Source organism: Chionomys nivalis, chromosome 11 (genome assembly GCF_950005125.1).
Source record: "Chionomys nivalis chromosome 11, mChiNiv1.1, whole genome shotgun sequence".
NCBI classification, from domain to species: Eukaryota; Metazoa; Chordata; class Mammalia; order Rodentia; family Cricetidae; genus Chionomys; species Chionomys nivalis.
Window position 1 is genome coordinate 48,670,791 of NC_080096.1, and position 18,948 is coordinate 48,689,738.

Here is an 18,948-nt window from a genome sequence, read left to right on the forward strand (position 1 = left end):
AAGACTAAAGACAAAAAAAAGGTCAGTTTGCTACCCTTCCTATTTTTCAAATCTACAGAATTCTGAATGAAGAAAAGATTCAGATCAAAAAGCTGAGTACGAAGCTATATGCTATACTGTGAATGCTATAGCAAGTACCAGCAAGGTAAGACAAAGTAGTATAGAAGTTCAGCCCATAAACATCTGGAAAGGGTCAAGAAAAGAAACAAATACAAGAGGGAAATTATGTAGCTGCTGAAGGAGAAAGACACCAGCCACCAGCCAGAACCTTACTGGTAGGACACAGTCTCATGGCGATACACAAAATAATAAAAATGGGTTAATTTAAGATGTAAGAGTTCCCAATTAAAAAATGGGCCACTGAACTGAACAGAGAATTCTCAAAAGAAGAAATTCAAATGGCCAAAAGACACTTAAGGTCATGCTCAACCTCCTTAGTGATAAGGGAAATGCAAATTAAAACAACTTTGAGATACCATCTTACACCTGTCAGAATGGCTAAAATCAAAAACACCAATGATAGCCTTTGCTGGAGAGGTTGTGGAGTAAGGGGCACACTCATCCATTGCTGGTGGGAATGCAAACTTGTGCAACCACTTTGGAAATCAGTGTGGCGATTTCTCAGGAAATTTGGGATCAACCTACCCCAAGATCCAGTAATACCACTCTTGGGAATATACCCAAGAGATGCCCTATCATATGACAAAAGTATCTGTTCAACTATGTTCATAGCAGCATTGTTTATAATAGCCAGAACCTGGAAACAACCTAGACGCCCTTCAATGGAAGAATGGATTGTGTGGAATATATACATATTAGAGTACTACTCAGCGGTAAAAAACAATGACTTCTCAAATTTTGCGTGCAAATGGATGGAAATAGAAAACACTATCATAAGTGAGGTATCCCAGACCCAAAAAGAGGAACATGGGATGTACTCACTCATAATTGGTTTCTAGCCATAAATAAAGGACATTGAGCATATAATTTGTGATCCTAGAGAAGCTAAATAAGAAAGTGAACCCAAAGAAAAACGTATAGTCATCCGCCTGGATAGGGGAAGTAGACAAGATTGCCGGGCAAAAACTGGGAACTTGCGGGTGAAGTGGCATGTGGCTAAGGGGAAATGGGGTGAGAAACGTGAGAAGGGGAGGATGGGAGGAGCTTGGGGGAATGGGATGGTTGGGATATAGGAAGGGTGGATACGGGAGCAGCGAAATATATATCCTAACTAAGGAAGCCATCTTAGGGTTGGCAAGAGACTTGACTCTAGGGGGGCTCGCAGGTGTCCAGGGAGATGTCCCCAGCTGGTACCTTGGGCAACTGAGGAGAGGGAACCTGACATGACCCTATCCTTTACTGATGAATATCTTGCATATCACCTTAGAACCTTCATCTGGCAATGGATCGAGATAAAGACAGAGACCCAATTTGAAGCAATGGACTGAGCTCTTAAGTTCCAAATGAGGAGCAGAAGGAGGGAGAACATAAGCAAGGAAGTCAGGACCACGAGGGGTGCACCCACCCACTGTGACAGTGGAACTGATCTATTGGGAGCCCACCAAGGCCAGCTGGACTGGGACTGAATAAGCATGGATTGAAACTGGACTCTCTGAACATGGTGGACAATGAAGGCTGATGAGAAGCCAAGGACAATGGCACTAGGTTTCGATCTTAATACATGAACTGGCTTTGTGGGAGCTTAGCCTGTTTGGATGCTCACCTTCCTGGACCTAGATAGAAGTGGGAGGACCTTGGTCTTCCCACAGGGCAGGGAATTTGAACTGCTCTTCAGTATCGAGAGGGAGGGGGAATGGAGTGGGGGGAGGAGAAGAGGAGTGGGGGATAAGGGGAGGGGAGTGGGGGTAGGGGGCAATATGTGGGAGGAGGGGGAGGGAAATGGGAAACAGGGAGGAGGCGGAAATTTTAATTAAAAAAGAATAAAATAAAAAAAAGGAAAAAAAAGATGTAAGAGTTAACTAGAAATATGCCAAAGCTATTGTCCAAACATTATTGCAATTAATATAGTTTTTATGTTATTATTCGAGTCTGGATGGCAGGAAACGAACAAGTAGTCTCTGCCTACAAAAGGCGCCAAACATGGGGTGACTACATCCACATGAAACCTAAGAGAGTTTGGGAAGGAATTCTAGACACACACAAAACAACAGAGTTAAACACGGCTTCATGGTAACAACATTTTCTCAGGTGGTCTCTGTTTGCTGGAAGCAATTAGAGGCATGATTCCTTTAAGAGAAGGCTTCCTGACTCAGTAGTAGCAGGCAGCAAAGCTGTGCAGCTCCTTTAAGAAGACTGCCTGGTTCGTGCTCATTGCATGAACAGCTCTGGCTCTTTAAAATGCTCCTTGTCAGAAAAATATTTCAGATACTCAAAAGGACATATTCAGACATAAAAGACCTCTAAATGAGATAGTGTGTTCAAAAATATATGTAGGGTTGAGAAAGAGAAGAAAAATAATGTAGACAGCTATAAAAAGAAATAGTTTTAAAAATTAAGCAGCTTTTAAAGAGACAGTAAAAGTAACATCAAAAAGTATAGTCAGAGCTGGGCGGTGGTGGCGCACGCCTTTAATCCCAGAACTCGGGAGGCAGAGGCAGGTGGATCTCTGTGAGTTCGAGGCCAGCCTGGTCTACAAGAGGTAGTTCCAGGACAGGAACCAAAAGCTACGGAGAAACCCTGTCTCGAAAAATCCAAAAAAAAAAAAAAGTACAGTCAGTCATAGATTAAAGGAGTAAGAAAAATAAGCTATGTAAAGATGAAAAATACACAGAGAGTCTGGAATATATATATATATATATATATATATATATATATATATATATATATAATTGTGTTTTCTTTAAATTTTTTGACTGTGAATGAGCTAAGTACAGAGAGCCATTTCATTGTGCAGGCTGCTAAACTAAACCAACATATATATTTTGAAGGTATCTTAAATTCAAAATTTGGGTCTAAGAATGTGTTGCTTTGGAAAAGAGGTTCTGCTTTTGCTTACATAGAGGATAAAAAGCTGTGGATTTCTTACTGGCTAATATGATTTGATCAAACAAGACCCACTGAAGCAATAATCCAGATGGTCCAATATCCATGACAGGGATTGAGAAATCCATGTAGGGTTGAGAAAGAGAAGAAAAATAATGTAGACAGCTATAAAAAGAAATAGTTTTAAAAATTAAGCAGCTTTTAAAGAGACAGTAAAAGTAACATCAAAAAGTATAGTCAGAGCTGGGCGGTGGTGGCGCACGCCTTTAATCCCAGAACTCGGGAGGCAGAGGCAGGTGGATCTCTGTGAGTTCGAGGCCAGCCTGGTCTACAAGAGGTAGTTCCAGGATGAGATGGACCTACCACATAGGATATCCCATGAAAGACCTGATTAACAGCACCCCAATCAGCAAGAAGTAGTCTAGAGAATGAACAATGCCCAAATTCCCCAAATGATTGTTAATAAATGTTTGTTTACATTTAAAAGGGGATATGCTATAGAGATGAATATTTTGCATTGGTATGGACCTTGGCTCATTGATACAAATTTAAGGTCAATTGTTATATGTATATTTCTGCTCTTGATTAAGGTATTGTATTTGTGGAGCTCATTTAAAAACCTAAGGTATATTTAAGAAATACAGGTTAATAGATAGTCATCTATAATAGTTAAGCTTGTAGTCATATTAGTTAGGTTTTTTTAGATGTACAGAGATATATTTCAAATGGATAGGTATTCTTCAAACTTTTCAAAGACTAACAAAATATGGCATTTAAAATGTCTTACTAACTTAGAACTTTTCATAACAATAAGACATATCTGCTCCTGTCAGCACCAATCTACTTCAAGGGGATGACAGATATGAAAGAGGCTCCTTATGGAGTTTGCTAGCTATTTGGGCAAGAAATTGTTCTTGCCTGGACTGCTTGATGGTATGCTGTATGAACAGGACATGCAGAACCACAAAAAAATGACTCATAAAATTGTCTAAAGGTGAAACAGTCCTTCAGGGTTCCTGCTTCATGAAAGAGTCTGTGAGACATTCTGCAGGATACAGAAGAAAGTGACAAACAAACTGCCAATAGAGCTGAAACCGTCTTTCAAATTTCCTGCTTCATGGAAAAGTCTGCTGGATACTATGGACCTGTAGGCTGAAGATGGATGCCCCAACATTACAGAAGAACTTTGGGTGACTGTCCAGGCAGCAAGATGTCTCTGTCAATTCTAAAGTTTTGGGAATTGCTTACAATATACTTCCTGTTAACTTAGGTAACATTATATCCTTCTGGGGTCTTTGATGGTGTTGAAAAATAAATAGTTATAACTAAAATTTTCCTTAGTTATGATAAAAAATAAAGTAGGCATAAATATTTTAACTGTAATTCTTGCTTGATACCTGTTTTGTTATATGTAATTTTACTACGTTAAAGTTAAAACCTTCCTTTTTATTTAAACAGAAAAAGGGAGATAATGTGGGATTCCCCTCTGTATGCTATGAATATGCTTTATTACCATTGGTTATTAAAGAAGCTGTTTTGGCCAGTGGCTTAGTAGAGTAAAACCAGGTGGGAAATCTGAACAGAGATATAGAGAGAATGTAGGCGGAGCCAGGGAGACGCCATGCAGCTGCTGAAGGAGAAAGACACCAGCCGCCAGCCAGAAACTGGTAGGCCACAGCCTCGTGGTGATACACAAAATAATAGAAATGAGTTAACTTAAGATGTAAGAGTTAGCTAGAAATATGCCTAAGCTATTGGTCAAACAGTATTGTAATTAATATAGTTTCTATGTTATTATTGGGGGTCTGGGCAGCCAGGAAACAAACAAGCAGTCTCTACCTACAGAGGACAGGAATAAAAACTAGCAGCCTTTCTACTTTAATAATGGTGATATTCTGTTTCTACCCACACAATACTCAGCTAAAATAAATACCTACTTAAGGGATATCCAGGGGCCTAGGAGATGCGGCACAAGCCTTGTCAATCTGAGTTTGATACCTGGGACCCACATAGTAAACTGGATATGGTGGCATATACTCATAATTCCAACATTCCTTAGAGTGAAAGCTTTCCCTCTCCCTCCCCCCCCCCTCTCTCTCACACACACACACACACTAAAAATTTTCAAAGTTGCTGGATGGTGGTGGCACACACCTTTAATCCCAGCACTTGGGAGGCAGAGGCAGGCGGATCTCAGTTTGAAGCCAGCCTGATCTACAGAGTGAGTTCTAGGATGGTCAGGACTGTTTCACAGAGAAACCCTGTCTTGAAAAAACAAAGAAACAAAAATTTCAAAGTAACAAAAATTTTAAAATAATGAGAGCTTCAGGAGCCCTGATGAAAATGGGCAAAGCTGCCTGGGAGTTGGACCATCAGGAACAGAACTGGGGCCTGGTCAAATAATAAAGAATATTAGCTGAGCAAACAAAGAACACGACACCATCAAGTATATATTTAGTCACTTCCCAGAAACTATTTTTTCCCTATTTTACTTCAACTCTTAATTTAAAATCATGTAGATAATTTGCATCTGTCACTGAGAGTCAAACATTTTCTTCTTACAGAAAAGCAGGTGTTCTAAGGAATTAGTAAGTGCAAAAATAACCGTCAGATTGATATGAAAGATGCTGAAATGGCAGCTGCCTTATCTTATCCAGCAGCCCCAAACCTGTATCACTGATAGTCTCACCATTCTCTTTCCATAAAGTATCTATGGATCATCTTGTTCTTTGAGTCACAAATCAATGAAAGTCGATCAAGAGTTGTACAACACCTGAGCACATAATATGCTGTGCTGTAGCCAGCAAGGCCTTGACGTTGAGATCTCCTGCCTCAGCCACTGAGTAGTTGCACTTCAAGAACAAAAACAAAACAACTAACTTTTGAAAACACTTCAATGCCTTTGCAAAAGTAAAATAAAATGATCTAAAGAAGGATGGCATGGTGGAGTTTGAAACCACCCTAGTCTACAGAGTGAATTCCAGGACAGTCAGGACTAATCAGAGAAACCCTGCCTCAAAAAAAATAAATAAATAAAAATAAAAATAAAGAACCCCCCCCAAAAAAACCAACAAAACAAATGGCTGGGGCACTGTGGTAGCCCACGTGCGACTCAGTTTATGTCTGGAGTCAATTCTGACTTAAAAAGTCATTTGAGCTCAAGCTCGCCTGCTCTTCTTGCTCCAGTATCCTTGAGGACTGAGAAAGTTCTGATTAAGCCCATGGAAAAAAGCATTTTGCCCATGAAAAAAGAACACACTATCTAGCAGAAAGAATACTGCTGACACCAAACCTTAGGAACATTGAGACAGAAAGCTAAAACTGCTTGCAAGCAGCAGGCGCATGACAGACAGGAGTCTGCTTCCTCAAGGACAGGAATGGTCTGTGGTTAGATACTGTCTGTGCTGTGCTTTGTTCTGCTTTTGTATATAAGCAGGCTCGGAAATAAACTCTGGGCTATGCAGCATAAGCTAGCAGTCTCCTGAATCTATCCTGTGTTTCCTATCTGCATTTCTTTCAGTCTGACATTTCCTTAATCCTCATGCCTCTACCCAGATATCCCCAGCTGATTTTGTTGGAGCAAGCTTCAACAGGGCAGTGATGGCACAACACCTTTAATCCCAGCACTCAGGAGGTAGAGGCAGACAAATCTCTGAGGCCAGCCTGCTCTAGAGAATGAGTTCCAGGAGGGCCAGGGTTACAGAGAAACCCCACCTCGAAAAAAACAAAATCAAAAAAGCTAACAAAAGAAGTCCTTTAAAGATGTGTTCGATGCTGTGAATATTGGAGAATATCTGAGAATTACTGACAGACAGACCTTTTCTCTCTCTCAACCCAAATTTATATATTTCCCTATCCATACATTAACTGACATGTAAACCAGACATTGTGGCTTACATCTGTAATACCAGCACTTAAAATGCTGAGACAAAAACTTTACCCTGGATCTAAAGCTAGTCTAGCCTATAAAGTACAATTCATGGCCAGCCTAGGCTATTGAGTGACATCCTGTCTTTATAAGAAAAATTAAGTAAGTTAAAAGATAAATTGATTTTTATCAAACTTTGAAAAACAATATACATGGGATGAAAAGATGACTCATACCCACATGGTAGCTCACAGCATTCAGGAACTTCAGTTCCAGGGGATCTAATACCTTCTTTTGGCCTCTGTTGGGTACTGCATGTATAAGGTGCACACATATACTGCACCAAAACAGGCAAAATAAAAATAAATCTTTAAATTTTCTATTTTACTTACTTTCTACAATAAACAGCAGCTAGACAAGAAAGATCTTTAAAGTCAGATAAACCCAAGTTGGTCTGATGTTCATCATACCTAGATCTTAGATCCCTCTTATGCAAAAGCGAAAATAAATTTCTGTCTTGAGGAATTCTTGAGCATTAAATTTAGTATCATATGTACAAGGCTCCCTGGCAGGAATTGTGTACTGTGCCTACAGTCTCTGTATAAACAATACGTTCGGTCTCCTTGGATGACACTTCCTCTGAGCAAACAGATTGACACATCCTCAACAGTGTACCTAAGTGACCATCGATCTGAGCTCTGAGCTGCTATCAGCTCCCACAGGATATGCGTGTTAAATGTGTTGTCCTCAAGGTAGTCTCAGATATATCAGAAGCAGTTTGACCAGAATAATAGCAGATCCATGATTCAAGGTTTTATTTGTCTGATTTCATCTTACTATTCTTATAAATTTATTCTCTCTCTCTCTCTCTCTCTCTCTCTCTCTCTCTCTCTCTGTATGAAAGAGAGAGAGAGAGAGAGAGGGGATGCAAATAGGCATTGTGTGGGTGCCCAAGGAGGCTAGAAGGGGTTACCTAATCCCTTGGAGCTGGAGCTACAGGCATGTGTAAGCTGTCCAATGTGGGTGCTGGGATCTGAAGTCTGGTCCTCATGAGTGAGCAGTAAGTGCTGTGCCATCTCTCTAGTATAGTCCCACCCAGTTTTTGAGTTACCTTGCAACTCTTTTCCCTTTCAGAGAGGATCTCTGGGATGGCTCATCTTCCTTGCCAATTTGACTTAATGTGGAATTACCTAGGAGACATAGTTCTGGGAATGTCTGTGAAGGTGTTTCCAGAGAGATATAAGGAAGACCCGCTGGACGTAAATGGCTCTATCCCATAGCCAGGGTCCTTCACTGAATAACCTGGAGAAAGTCAGCTGAGCATGAGCATTCCCTGCTCTTTGCTTTCTAGTCTATCCAGATAGAAGGAGTCCTAGCTAAATGTTCACAGCACCATGAACTCTGCCATGCCTTCTTTCATCATGATGGTATTTGGTGATAACAATGAGAAAAGTAGCTAATGCGCTAGCTTAGGATGTAGGCGTGCTGAGAGAACATATTCAAGACCATATAATAAGACTGGGTGCTAGGGTGCTACAGGATGGTTACAGGCAAGAGGAATTGGAAGATTTTATCTGGCATTAGCAGGAATAAGAAGAGTAGCTCTGTCACTCTCTAGCTGTACAACCTTGGACAATTTCTTAAAGTTTCCATACCTATGATTTGGAAATAAAACTTAAGACTGTTTTGAGGATTACATTAAAATGATGTATATTAGGCAGATGACAATATTTGGCACAAGCTCCTGCTTTGCCATTACAAATCTGTGATGGACAGGCCCCCTTGCCCCTCCTAGATGATCCGAAACAGTGACGATCCCTTCCAGGAAAGGGTGAGAATCAGACTTGGGCTTTTCCCAACAGTGCCTCAATGGGATTAATCTGGGAAACTCTGCACATCACGGTGTCCTTGTGAAAACTCATAATACACATTAGTATATTAAAAAGCTCAGAAAATTCTTACAGTAAAGGAACTTATTTGATTTCACTTAAATTTATTTGGTTCTTTGTTTTTCAAAATAACTGCTGCACTTTGCAATGTCATTCCGCAAAGCCTATCAAAATTTCTAGGGTGAAGGGGACGGGAAGAGAGAGACATAAGAATCTTCTATAATGTCTTATTCCTTTTAGGTTAAAAAAATAAACAATTTTAAGATTTATTTTATTTCGCAGAATGGAAAATGGCTCAACAGTTGAGAATGCTTGTTGCACATTCCTAAGGACTGGAGTTCAAACCTCAGCACCCATGCAATATAGCCCAGTATCCTTCCAATGCCTGTTACCCCAACTTCTGGGATCCACACCCTCTTCTGTCTTCCATGCTCAGACTCTAACATACAGTGTGCTATAAACACATACACACACAAAGTATTTGTTTAATATTTTCTGTTTTATGTGTAGGAGTGTTTTGAATACATGTATGTATGTGTACCACATGCATGCCTGGTGTCTCCAGATGTCAGAAGAGGGTGTTGGATCCCCAGCGCTCTTAAAAACTGAGCCATTTTTCTACCATCCACTATAGGTATGGTTTAAAAACACACACACAATGATCATTCCTGTTCTAGTCACACACATGTGTTGTGTGTGGCATATTATGTCTATGGTATGTATATGTATACTCAGGTGTATACATCTTTGCATGTGTGTGGAGAGCTGAAGAGCTCATTGGGTATCCTGCTCTATCAGTCTTTGCTTTCTTACCCTGAGACACAACCCCTCACTGAACGTGGAGATAGTCTGTCAGGCAGCAAGCCCAGCAGCCTCTCATCTCCTTCCCCATGGCACAGTGTCAGGCAAAGAAAGTCACACCCACCTGGCTTTTTACATGGTTTCTGGGGATTTGAACTCAGGTCCTCTTGTTTGCAGAGCAAGCATTCTTACCTACTAGGCCACCTCTCTAGTCCTCAAAGGACATTTATAATCAAAAGAAATTTTAAAGTCAGGGAGGAAGTACAAAAAACTTAAGATGAGGGAAATAATCACTATCTTTCTGTTGGTTTTCTCAAATTTTTGAACAATGTATATTTTAAATAAGTTTTTTAGGTTTATTTTACTTTAAGTGTATGAGTGTTTTGCCTGCATGTATGTATGTGTAATATATGTGCTTGTGGAGTCAGAAGAGGGTGTTGAATTCCCTGGAACTGAAGTCATAGATGGTTATGAACCACCATGTGAATGCTGGGAGCTCAACTCAGGTTCTCTACAACAAGTGGTCTTAACCACTGAGCCATTTCTCCCATTCTTACCCCCCATATTTTTTAATGGCTAATTCACTCAAATGCTTTAAAACAATCAAGCAGGACTCCTCACACATATACTGAGAGGTCAAAGTTTACTGACAATCATTTTCACTGCACCACATAGTGAATTTGACAGCTGTAACGAGTCTGGGGCCCCTGTCTTATTCTGCATTAATTTCCCATTAGTTCTAGTTTCCCTCTGCTTTTGTTCTGTAGGTACAAACAAAAGTGAAAAGAAATAATAACAGTAATTATTATTATCACTACTATATGAATTGCTTTGATCTCAAAGACACATGAAAGGCATGAGACCCCAAGGTACCCATAGACCAAACATTCTACAAATAAGTATACTTGGATACAGAAAGAACAGGGTGGGGTTAAAAAATTCTGAGTTTGAGCCCACCTGTGAGAACTAAGGAGCTGAGGAACCTACCTGCCTCAAAGCTGAATCTGTAAAACAAATTCATCATGTTCACTTAACTGTTTATTAGGATAGATATATTTATAAGAAGATAGATAATAATCAGTGAAAATTTATGTTTTCTGAATACAGAAGTAAAGTTACTTCTGAATTACCATGAACATTCTAAACAGCTCCAACAATTTCTAAAATCTAGTCATGGGAGGCTGGAGAGATGGCTAGCTCTTACACTCACAACTCTTCCAGAGGACCCAGTCTGGTTCCCAGCAACTACATAGAAGGCTCACAAGTGTTTCTAACTCCTATATGGAATACCACACACTCTCTTCTGGCTTTCATGGGTACCCGGGTACACACACATATACTAATAAATAAATAAGTAAACAAATAAAAACAAATATAGTATTTAACATTTTCTTCCACATAAAGTTAAGTAGAAAAGAAAGTTGTCAAGTTCTTACACAGCCTACTTGTTGAAACACTGCTAAACAACAAAGGTACACACTTGACATATAATACCAGAAAATAAATAAATGAAATCTTACATGTGCAATGTTGGACAAATGGATTTTGTTTAAGTTATAATTAATGGGGGATTGTGTGTCACAGTATACATGTGGAAGTCAGAAGACAAAGCTGTGGAGTTAGTGCTCTCCTTCTATCAGTACATCAGTTCCAGAATCAAGCTCAGGCTGCCAGGCTTCACAGCATCTTTAGCTGCTGAGCCATGTCGCCTACCCCAGTACAAATGCATATGTTCACTGAATATTCTGATTCTACCATTGAGTCCTTAAAAGACATGATGAAGAATAACACACGTGCTCAAAATGTAAATATTCATTAATAATTCCTTACAATAAAAATATTTTCTTCTTATATAACCAAAACCCTGTTAATTAGAGGCCAAAAAATTGAATTAGAAATTGTTTAAATAAAGCAAATTTATGCTATAAAGTGTTGTTGTAAGTTATACTTAAACTCAAATTATTGAGTCATGTATCCTACCAACTCATGCTATAAAATTGATTTCAAATCAAAACAAGTCAAATTTTATAAAAGCAAAATGATAAAACAAAGTCAACTTACTCGGTCTGCCAATCCTCCAGGAACAATAGTCCTCACAACCACGCCACTTGACTTTCCTCCAACTATCCCAAAACCTAGTCCAGAGCCATCATTGATGAGCTCAACCTCTTCAGTGTGGCCCCAAAACACCTACACATAAATGGAAGGTTAGAGTCAATGTTGGTTACCCACAGATTCTTAGGTTTCCTATATGATAATATATAACAGATTTGCAAGAAACTGAAAATTCATACAATTAATAGAGACAACTACCTATAGAGACAAAGATATCCATATATTGGTAGAGGTATCTATCGACTGATAGAGGATAGATGATAGAGGACAGACTATTATTAGAGCAAGGTAGAGAGTCTCACCCATAGGGTATTATAATTCAATAGAGAAAATAAGCATAAATAATTGAAATACAGATCATACAACGCTATAACTCAAAAAGGACAAGAAACATTTCCCAATCTGTGCCCATAACCTAGCACAGGGTACACAGAGAACCAATGAATATGCATTTGCTGAAAGATAGGCACAATGTTACAAAGACTTCAGGGAGCTGGGGGAAAGGAAGATTCATAAAAAGAAATATGCATGAAGAATCATGAAAAGTTTAATGATAGCAGAAATTTAAATTTTACTACAAGTACTAGAGGCACACACCTATAATCCCCGTAATCAGGAGGTAGATGCAGGAAGATCACAGCCAGCCTCTGCTACATAATGAGTTCAAGGAAAACGTAGACTACACAAAACCAAACTCATAAAAAATGTAATACAAAGAAAGCAAGCATTCAACAAGAGGAAAATACAAGAGCAAAGCCGAGTCAGGAAACAGAATGAGGCAAAGACTGGAAAGAATAACAAAACTAAAGAAAGCAATGACTTAGGAAAATTAATCTGTCAACATTGTGAAGAACCAAAGTTTAATATGACTAAAAAGTGTAGGGAGGAGAGTAATATTCTCAGTGAACATGTAGTGTTTGACATGGACATGGCCATACCAAGGACCCACATTTCAGGCTCATGGGAGTGGCAAAGCCCTCACCAGGCTCAGAGAAATAGCAAAGTCTTCCTCTGGTCCACATGCAGATAGGTGGTTGAACATGTGCATCATCGCTTTCCCTGAAGCTCCTCTACAGAGACTGCTCCCACAAACTAGCTAAGCCTTTCTCCTGCTCAGCTGCATGCAATAGCCCCACCTCCCTGTTCAACTGTATAAAATAACCATGTTGAGCTTCCAGGGTGCTGCAGCTTCTCCAACAGAGAGTTCAGCCCACCCAATCCCAGCTGTTTGTGTACATGTGTCTATGAGTCAGTCCTTTCTGCATTTCCTCACTGCCTCCTAGGCAGGGTTCCCAAACCCATGCAAGGATGTGGCAAACAAACTAATTTATAACACTCATGAGAGAAGACAGAGTTTCTCCAAACGCGAAATATTAGCAACATAAACATAGCAAAAAGGCATAAGCAATTTTCCTTGATCAGACTCCCATGACAAATGCACATACTTTCATAAATTTCAACTGCGGAAGTCATTTTCATTACTTAATTTCTTTATTCTACATTATCAAGTGATTCTTGGTTTTTTGTTTTGGTTTGGTTTTCGAGACAGGGTTTTTCTGTGTAGCCCTGGCTGTACTGAAACTCACTCTGTAGACCAGGCTGGCCTTGAAATCATAGAGATCCACATACCTCTGCCTCGGAGTGCTGGGATTAAATGCAAGAGCCACCACTGCCCAGCCAATTTTTATGCTTTTAGAATTTATAAAATGTAACAAGCTTAAAAGATAAAAGAGGCATTGATTTTTTTCAAGTCAAGAAAGATGGGGCTGCACAGGTAAAGGTGCCTGCTTACCAGTCTGACAACCTGAGTTCAACTTCCCAGACCCACATGGTAGAAAGAAAAAACCAACTCCCACTAGTTGCTCTCTCTCCTTTATAAGCACACTGTGACATGTTTGTTCCTGCTCTCACACACAGATCCACCGATCTCTGCCTCCTGAGTGCTGGGACAACAGGTGTGTGTGCCACCAACCCTGGCCCAAAATTTAAAAGTGACATCTGTTTTTATTTTTTTAAAACTTACATGAAAAAAATGACTGCAATGATTTTGTAAAATCAATAATCTAGTCATAAACTTCCACTATAATTCATAAATATAAGATTTTTGCTCTTTTTTTCAAGAAAGGGTTTCTTTGTAGCTTTGGAACCTGTCCTAGAACTTTGCTCTGTAGACCAAGCTGGCCTTGAACTCACAGAGATCCACCTGCCTCTGCCTCCGAGTGTTGGGATTAAAAGCATGTACCACCACCACCCAGCTATAAATATAAGATTTTTAAAATAACATCTTCCTTAAGATAGTCAATAGTAAGCTTCTAATAAAACATCTGAAACTCAAAGGTATAGTGGCAGACACCCATAATCCTAGCATTCAGGAGGTTGAACCAAGGGAATTGTGAGTTCAAGGCCAGTCTGGGCTACACAGCACATTTCCCCCTCCTCCTACACACACATTAACTTACTATAACATCAAAGAACACAAGACATCTTACCACCAAATAAGTTAAAAATAATATTTGATTTGGCCTCTATATAATAATCTCCAGTAAGGAAACTAACCATTAAATAGACCCCCCCAATAAAAAAACAAAAAACCACCAGACATTAAAAAGACAATAATAATAATAATAATAATAATAATTTCTCCAATAAACATTTTGTAACGTCATTTAGATATATGATCACCTTTCTGGACCTAGAAAAATGGAAAGGACTTCCAATGACTACCAACTATTATTATAATGAATAACATAATTTAGAACGAATATGTTCCCAAGCTTATGACCCACCATTTCAGGCAGAGATGTATCAGCTGAGCTGGTGGAAGTGCGGCCCTGTGTGTGGCCCACTTCCCTGGCCACAACCAGACGCAGAGTCCCAGTGGTTTGTTGTAGTAATGCAATCGCCTGCTGATGGGAAACATTATGATCCAATGGGGTGTCATTAATGGCCAAAATCTGGTCATTTTCCTTCAATCTTTGATCCCTAATCATACAAAAAAAGAAGAATGTGTTAAGTACTGTGACACAAACGGAGCTGGCTCTGGCATCCTTCTATGAATCAGAGGATCCACTAGCACTTACGTTTCTCTTACACCATCCTAACTCATGTTAACACTGCCCTTTCACAGGAGACTCTAAAACTTGAAAAATTAAGTCACTTGAGCAAGACTGCACAGTTGGAGAGAAAAAGCTACATCCAGCCTCAAACTACAAGACTCCTTTGACTAATGAGTCTGTAAGAATAGACTCTGCCCCAGATAATCTGTCTCAGAGGTGCTGATATTACTTTTATTGCATGTGTTCAATTTCAGTTTCACATAAGGGAAACATTTTGGGTAACAAGATGTCAACAGGGTATTTAGAAAGGTTTCTGCCATGGTTTCAATGTCCGTGCCTCTAAACACCTGTGGAAATTTTAATTTCTATTGTAAAGTATCAAGATGTAGGACTTGTAAGCGAAGATGAGGTTGTAAGGACTATCCACTCATGGATAAGATTGGTGTCTTCACATAAGGTAAGTTTAACTCCTTGTTGTCCTGCTTCACCTTGCCTTCCACCATGTGATGAAACAGCAAGAAGCCCAAGTCAGTTGTAAATGCCTTGGCATATTCTTCTTAGCTTCCAGATCTATGAGCCAATAAACCTCTGTTTGTTGTAAGTTTTAAAACTTCAGGCATTCTGTTATAGGAAAATGGACTAAGACTGAGCCTCACAATCAGCTTTTAAAGGAACTGAGAAGTAAATGCTGAAGCTAGAGACGTGTGTACACTGCCAGAGGCTCACTGACTACACAGCAGAAGGTCAGGCTGCAAGGAAGACTGACTCTCACATCACAGATAAGAGCATCCTGTGTCAGAACATTCAATACCCAATCAGGAAGGATAACCCATTATTATACCAGCACTTCCCATGATGCTCCAGAACTTTATAGATAGATGCTCTTCTTAAAAAGCAAGTTGTCACCAGAAGATGAAAGGAGGAAGAAGCTGGAGTGGCCGTAAACATATATAACAAGTGGGAGCTCTTTGTCTAGTAGATGAAGTTTCAAGAATTTTTACTATTTCTAGAATAATGGAAATGACAGTAACACACTGAGTGTATTAAACATCCTTTCAAAATGGTATAAGATTTATACTATTTGGATTATAACCCAATGGATCTATTATCTAGAATAATGGGAATGACAGAAACACACTGAGTGTATTAAACATCCCTTCAAAATGGAAAATTTATACTATTTGGATTATAACCCAGTGGATCTATTACTTTAAATTTTGAGTTAAAGAGACTAGAAGTAATCATCTATAAAGACGGAATAAATATGAAAAAATATTGACAGAATTTTGTAATCACATTCTGCCACTACTGCTACCTAAATAGTTATCTAGACTAGAAATCAAAGACACGAAAACTTTGTGTGGAACCCTCCAAACATAACAGCAGGTATATGTGGAGATAGTGGGGTTAAAGAACCTCTAGAGAGCTGACCAGCACTGGGTGCTACCGCTACTGTTTTTACTGCTAGTTTCTTATTCTCTTTATAGCAACATTTTCAGAGCTGTCAGGAAAACATGGACCAAGTACAAAATGAACTTCCTCACCTGTCTGCTACACTCCCTGGATGAACCTCCTTCACAAAGATGTCAATTACTCCCAGACTTGGGCTTCTCAGGGCCACCACACTGAATCCAAGGCCTCCAGTGGAAGGGCGTTCTATGTCTATACGTTCAACATGCCGGCCCTAACGAAGGGGAGAAAGTCAGGAAGGAAAAGGACCATGATGTGCACCCAAACTTCGCCTATCCACGAACTGAACTGCACAACACACAGCCGCTTCTCCTATGCTGTTGCTATCAGTCTGAACACGCTCAGCGTTCTGGTGATAATGCTGGCTCTGGAAACCTTTTAATGTGACTGTTTTTAGCAAAGCACAGAGTACAGCAATAAGAAGCACTTTACAATTCATCCACATAATGAGATAGATTCTGAGCTGGACAAAAACTGAAAACAAACACCCTTTCCCATAGTAAATTCTCAATTACTCTGTGCATAAATTTCTTTAAATTCCCCTTGATGCAAAACACATTTTTAGAAAGGAAAGCAAATCAGATATGCCAGAAGCATGTTAGTGTTCAGCCCAGTCAGAACCAGCTGCATTTATATCATTCTGTTTTAAATCCACAATAATGAATTAATGAATCCATTCACTTGATCATTTCAAAAGGCTGCAAAGTCCCAGGACTGCAGAGTATTTCACCATTTTGGTTAACAACTACATGTCCAGTGTGAGAGTTTCATAAAAACAATCACATCATAAGGGCCTCACGCAGATGGAGCTTAAAGTCATGAAAGAACTAGGATGTTTTCTACTACCATGACTTGAAACAATTTCCTTTTCATTCCCAAACCCAAACTTATTTATTTAATTAATTACATACTTACTGACTTATTTTCCTCTCTTTTGGTTTTCTGATACAGAGTTCTTTGTGCAGTCCCAGCGGTTTTGAACTCACTCTGTAGACCAGGCTGGCCTCAAATTCACTGAGATCCTCCTACCTCTGCCCCCCAAATGCTAGAATTAAAGAGTGTGTACCTCCAAACCCAGCTTCTTATTTTTAAGATTGACTTTATTTTGAATTATGTGTATGGGTATAAATCTGTGCACAGGTATGTGCACATGAACCGCCCCCGCCTGTGAGGCCAGAAGAGGGCTGGATCCCTGGAGCTGGAGTTATAATAGGCATTTGTGAGCCACCCAACGTGAGTGCCAGCAACCAATCTCAAGTCTTCAACAAGAATTCTAAATTTTCTTTAAAAAGTCAAAAACTTCAGTTGTCTATTATTTACTTCTTGGTAGGTATTAGGGGCTACAGTTAAACTATCCATTCTAATATTTTCCTAGATCTTCCTAATTATATTAATTGTAATTCACAAATTCCATTTTGACATAAAAGTAGAACAGAAATTTTCTTAAGGTGTTCTGTTTCGTTTGTTTTCTTTTTCTTATCATTTCAGACAGAACATCTGTCTATGCAGCTCAAGCTGGCCTCAAAACTAGAGGTTCCCTGCCTCCGTCTGCAGAATGCTTCTGGGCTGCAGGCTGCTGCGAGCATATCCTACTCTCCTGTAATTCAATGACAAGTTCCAACACACTGGTTAGGAATAGATACAATTCCTCCTACCAGTATAAGCAAACAAAATACATAGTAATTTTAAGACAAAAAGAATAATTCTCCTTTAAAAAGTGAAACAGAAGAAAAACTAATGAAGCTAAATACTCAATGACATGACATAACCTTACCTGAGCCATCTGCTGAATGACTGAGTTAAAGTCTTCATTTCCTGACTTTGGGTTCCAAGGCAATAATCCAGATGCAGTTAAATTACTACGAGATCTGTGGGCATTCCCGTTTGTAATGGAACCATCCGTGAACACTAACAAACCCTTCCGAGAAAATTCAAAGTTGGCTGAACAATCCGAAGGAATATGGCTAAGCTATTGGAAAGATAAGAAAATAATCAACAGAAGTCTATAGAAAAGAAACAATATCTATCGCATTACATGTATGATTTATATACATATTAAAGAAGTAAAGGGTCAGCATGGTGGCACATGACTTTAAGCCCAGTATTCGGACACAGAAGCAGGAGGACCTCTATGAGTAAACAGTCAACCTGCTCTCTATATTTAGCAAGCCAACCAGAGCTACAGAGTGAAACTCTTTCTTAGGGAGGAAAGGAGAGAGGCAGGCAGGCAGGGAGAGGGGGAAAAAAGTGAGACGTAGATTGTAGGGGTGTATTGTGTGAGTGCGGTGTGTGGGGGGTGAGAGAGAGAGAAAGAGAGACAGAGAGAGAGAGAGCGTGTGTGTGTATAAAAAACACTTGCTGATATAAGTGCCAACACAGTAAACTAAAACAGCATTAACAAGGGGGATAGAGAGATGGCTCAGTAGTTAAGAGCAGTTGCTGCTCTTCCAAAAGATCTGGGTTCAGTTCACAGCACACATTATGGCTCACAACCGTGTGTGTGTGTGTGTGTTGAGAGAGATGGCTCAATAGTTATACTACTCGTCCAAGTGCAATAGCACCCATATCAGCAGTTCACAGCCACCTGTACTCTAGCTCCAATGAATCTGACACCTCTGCCACCCTACACACACTTACATGCACATAACTAAAATAATGGGGTTTTTTGTTTGTTTCTTTGTTTGTTTCTTTGTTTGTTTGTTTTACTGAGACAAGGTTTCTTTGTGTAGCCCTGGCTGTCCTGGAA

The 18,948-nt window shown here is 39.5% G+C and overlaps 1 protein-coding gene across 1 annotated transcript in view; it reads right to left on the minus strand.

Moving 5' to 3' along the window:
* Patj (PATJ crumbs cell polarity complex component) overlaps nucleotides 1-18,948 on the minus strand; it is a 313,297-nt gene that overhangs the window by 280,775 nt on the left and 13,574 nt on the right. The window contains exons 4-7 of the mRNA XM_057783541.1: nucleotides 17,977-18,171; nucleotides 16,277-16,416; nucleotides 14,463-14,658; nucleotides 11,623-11,751 (exon numbers count right to left, since the gene is read on the minus strand). Coding sequence (XP_057639524.1) covers nucleotides 11,623-11,751; nucleotides 14,463-14,658; nucleotides 16,277-16,416; nucleotides 17,977-18,171 — 660 coding nt within the window. The remainder of the gene's footprint in view (nucleotides 1-11,622; nucleotides 11,752-14,462; nucleotides 14,659-16,276; nucleotides 16,417-17,976; nucleotides 18,172-18,948) is intronic.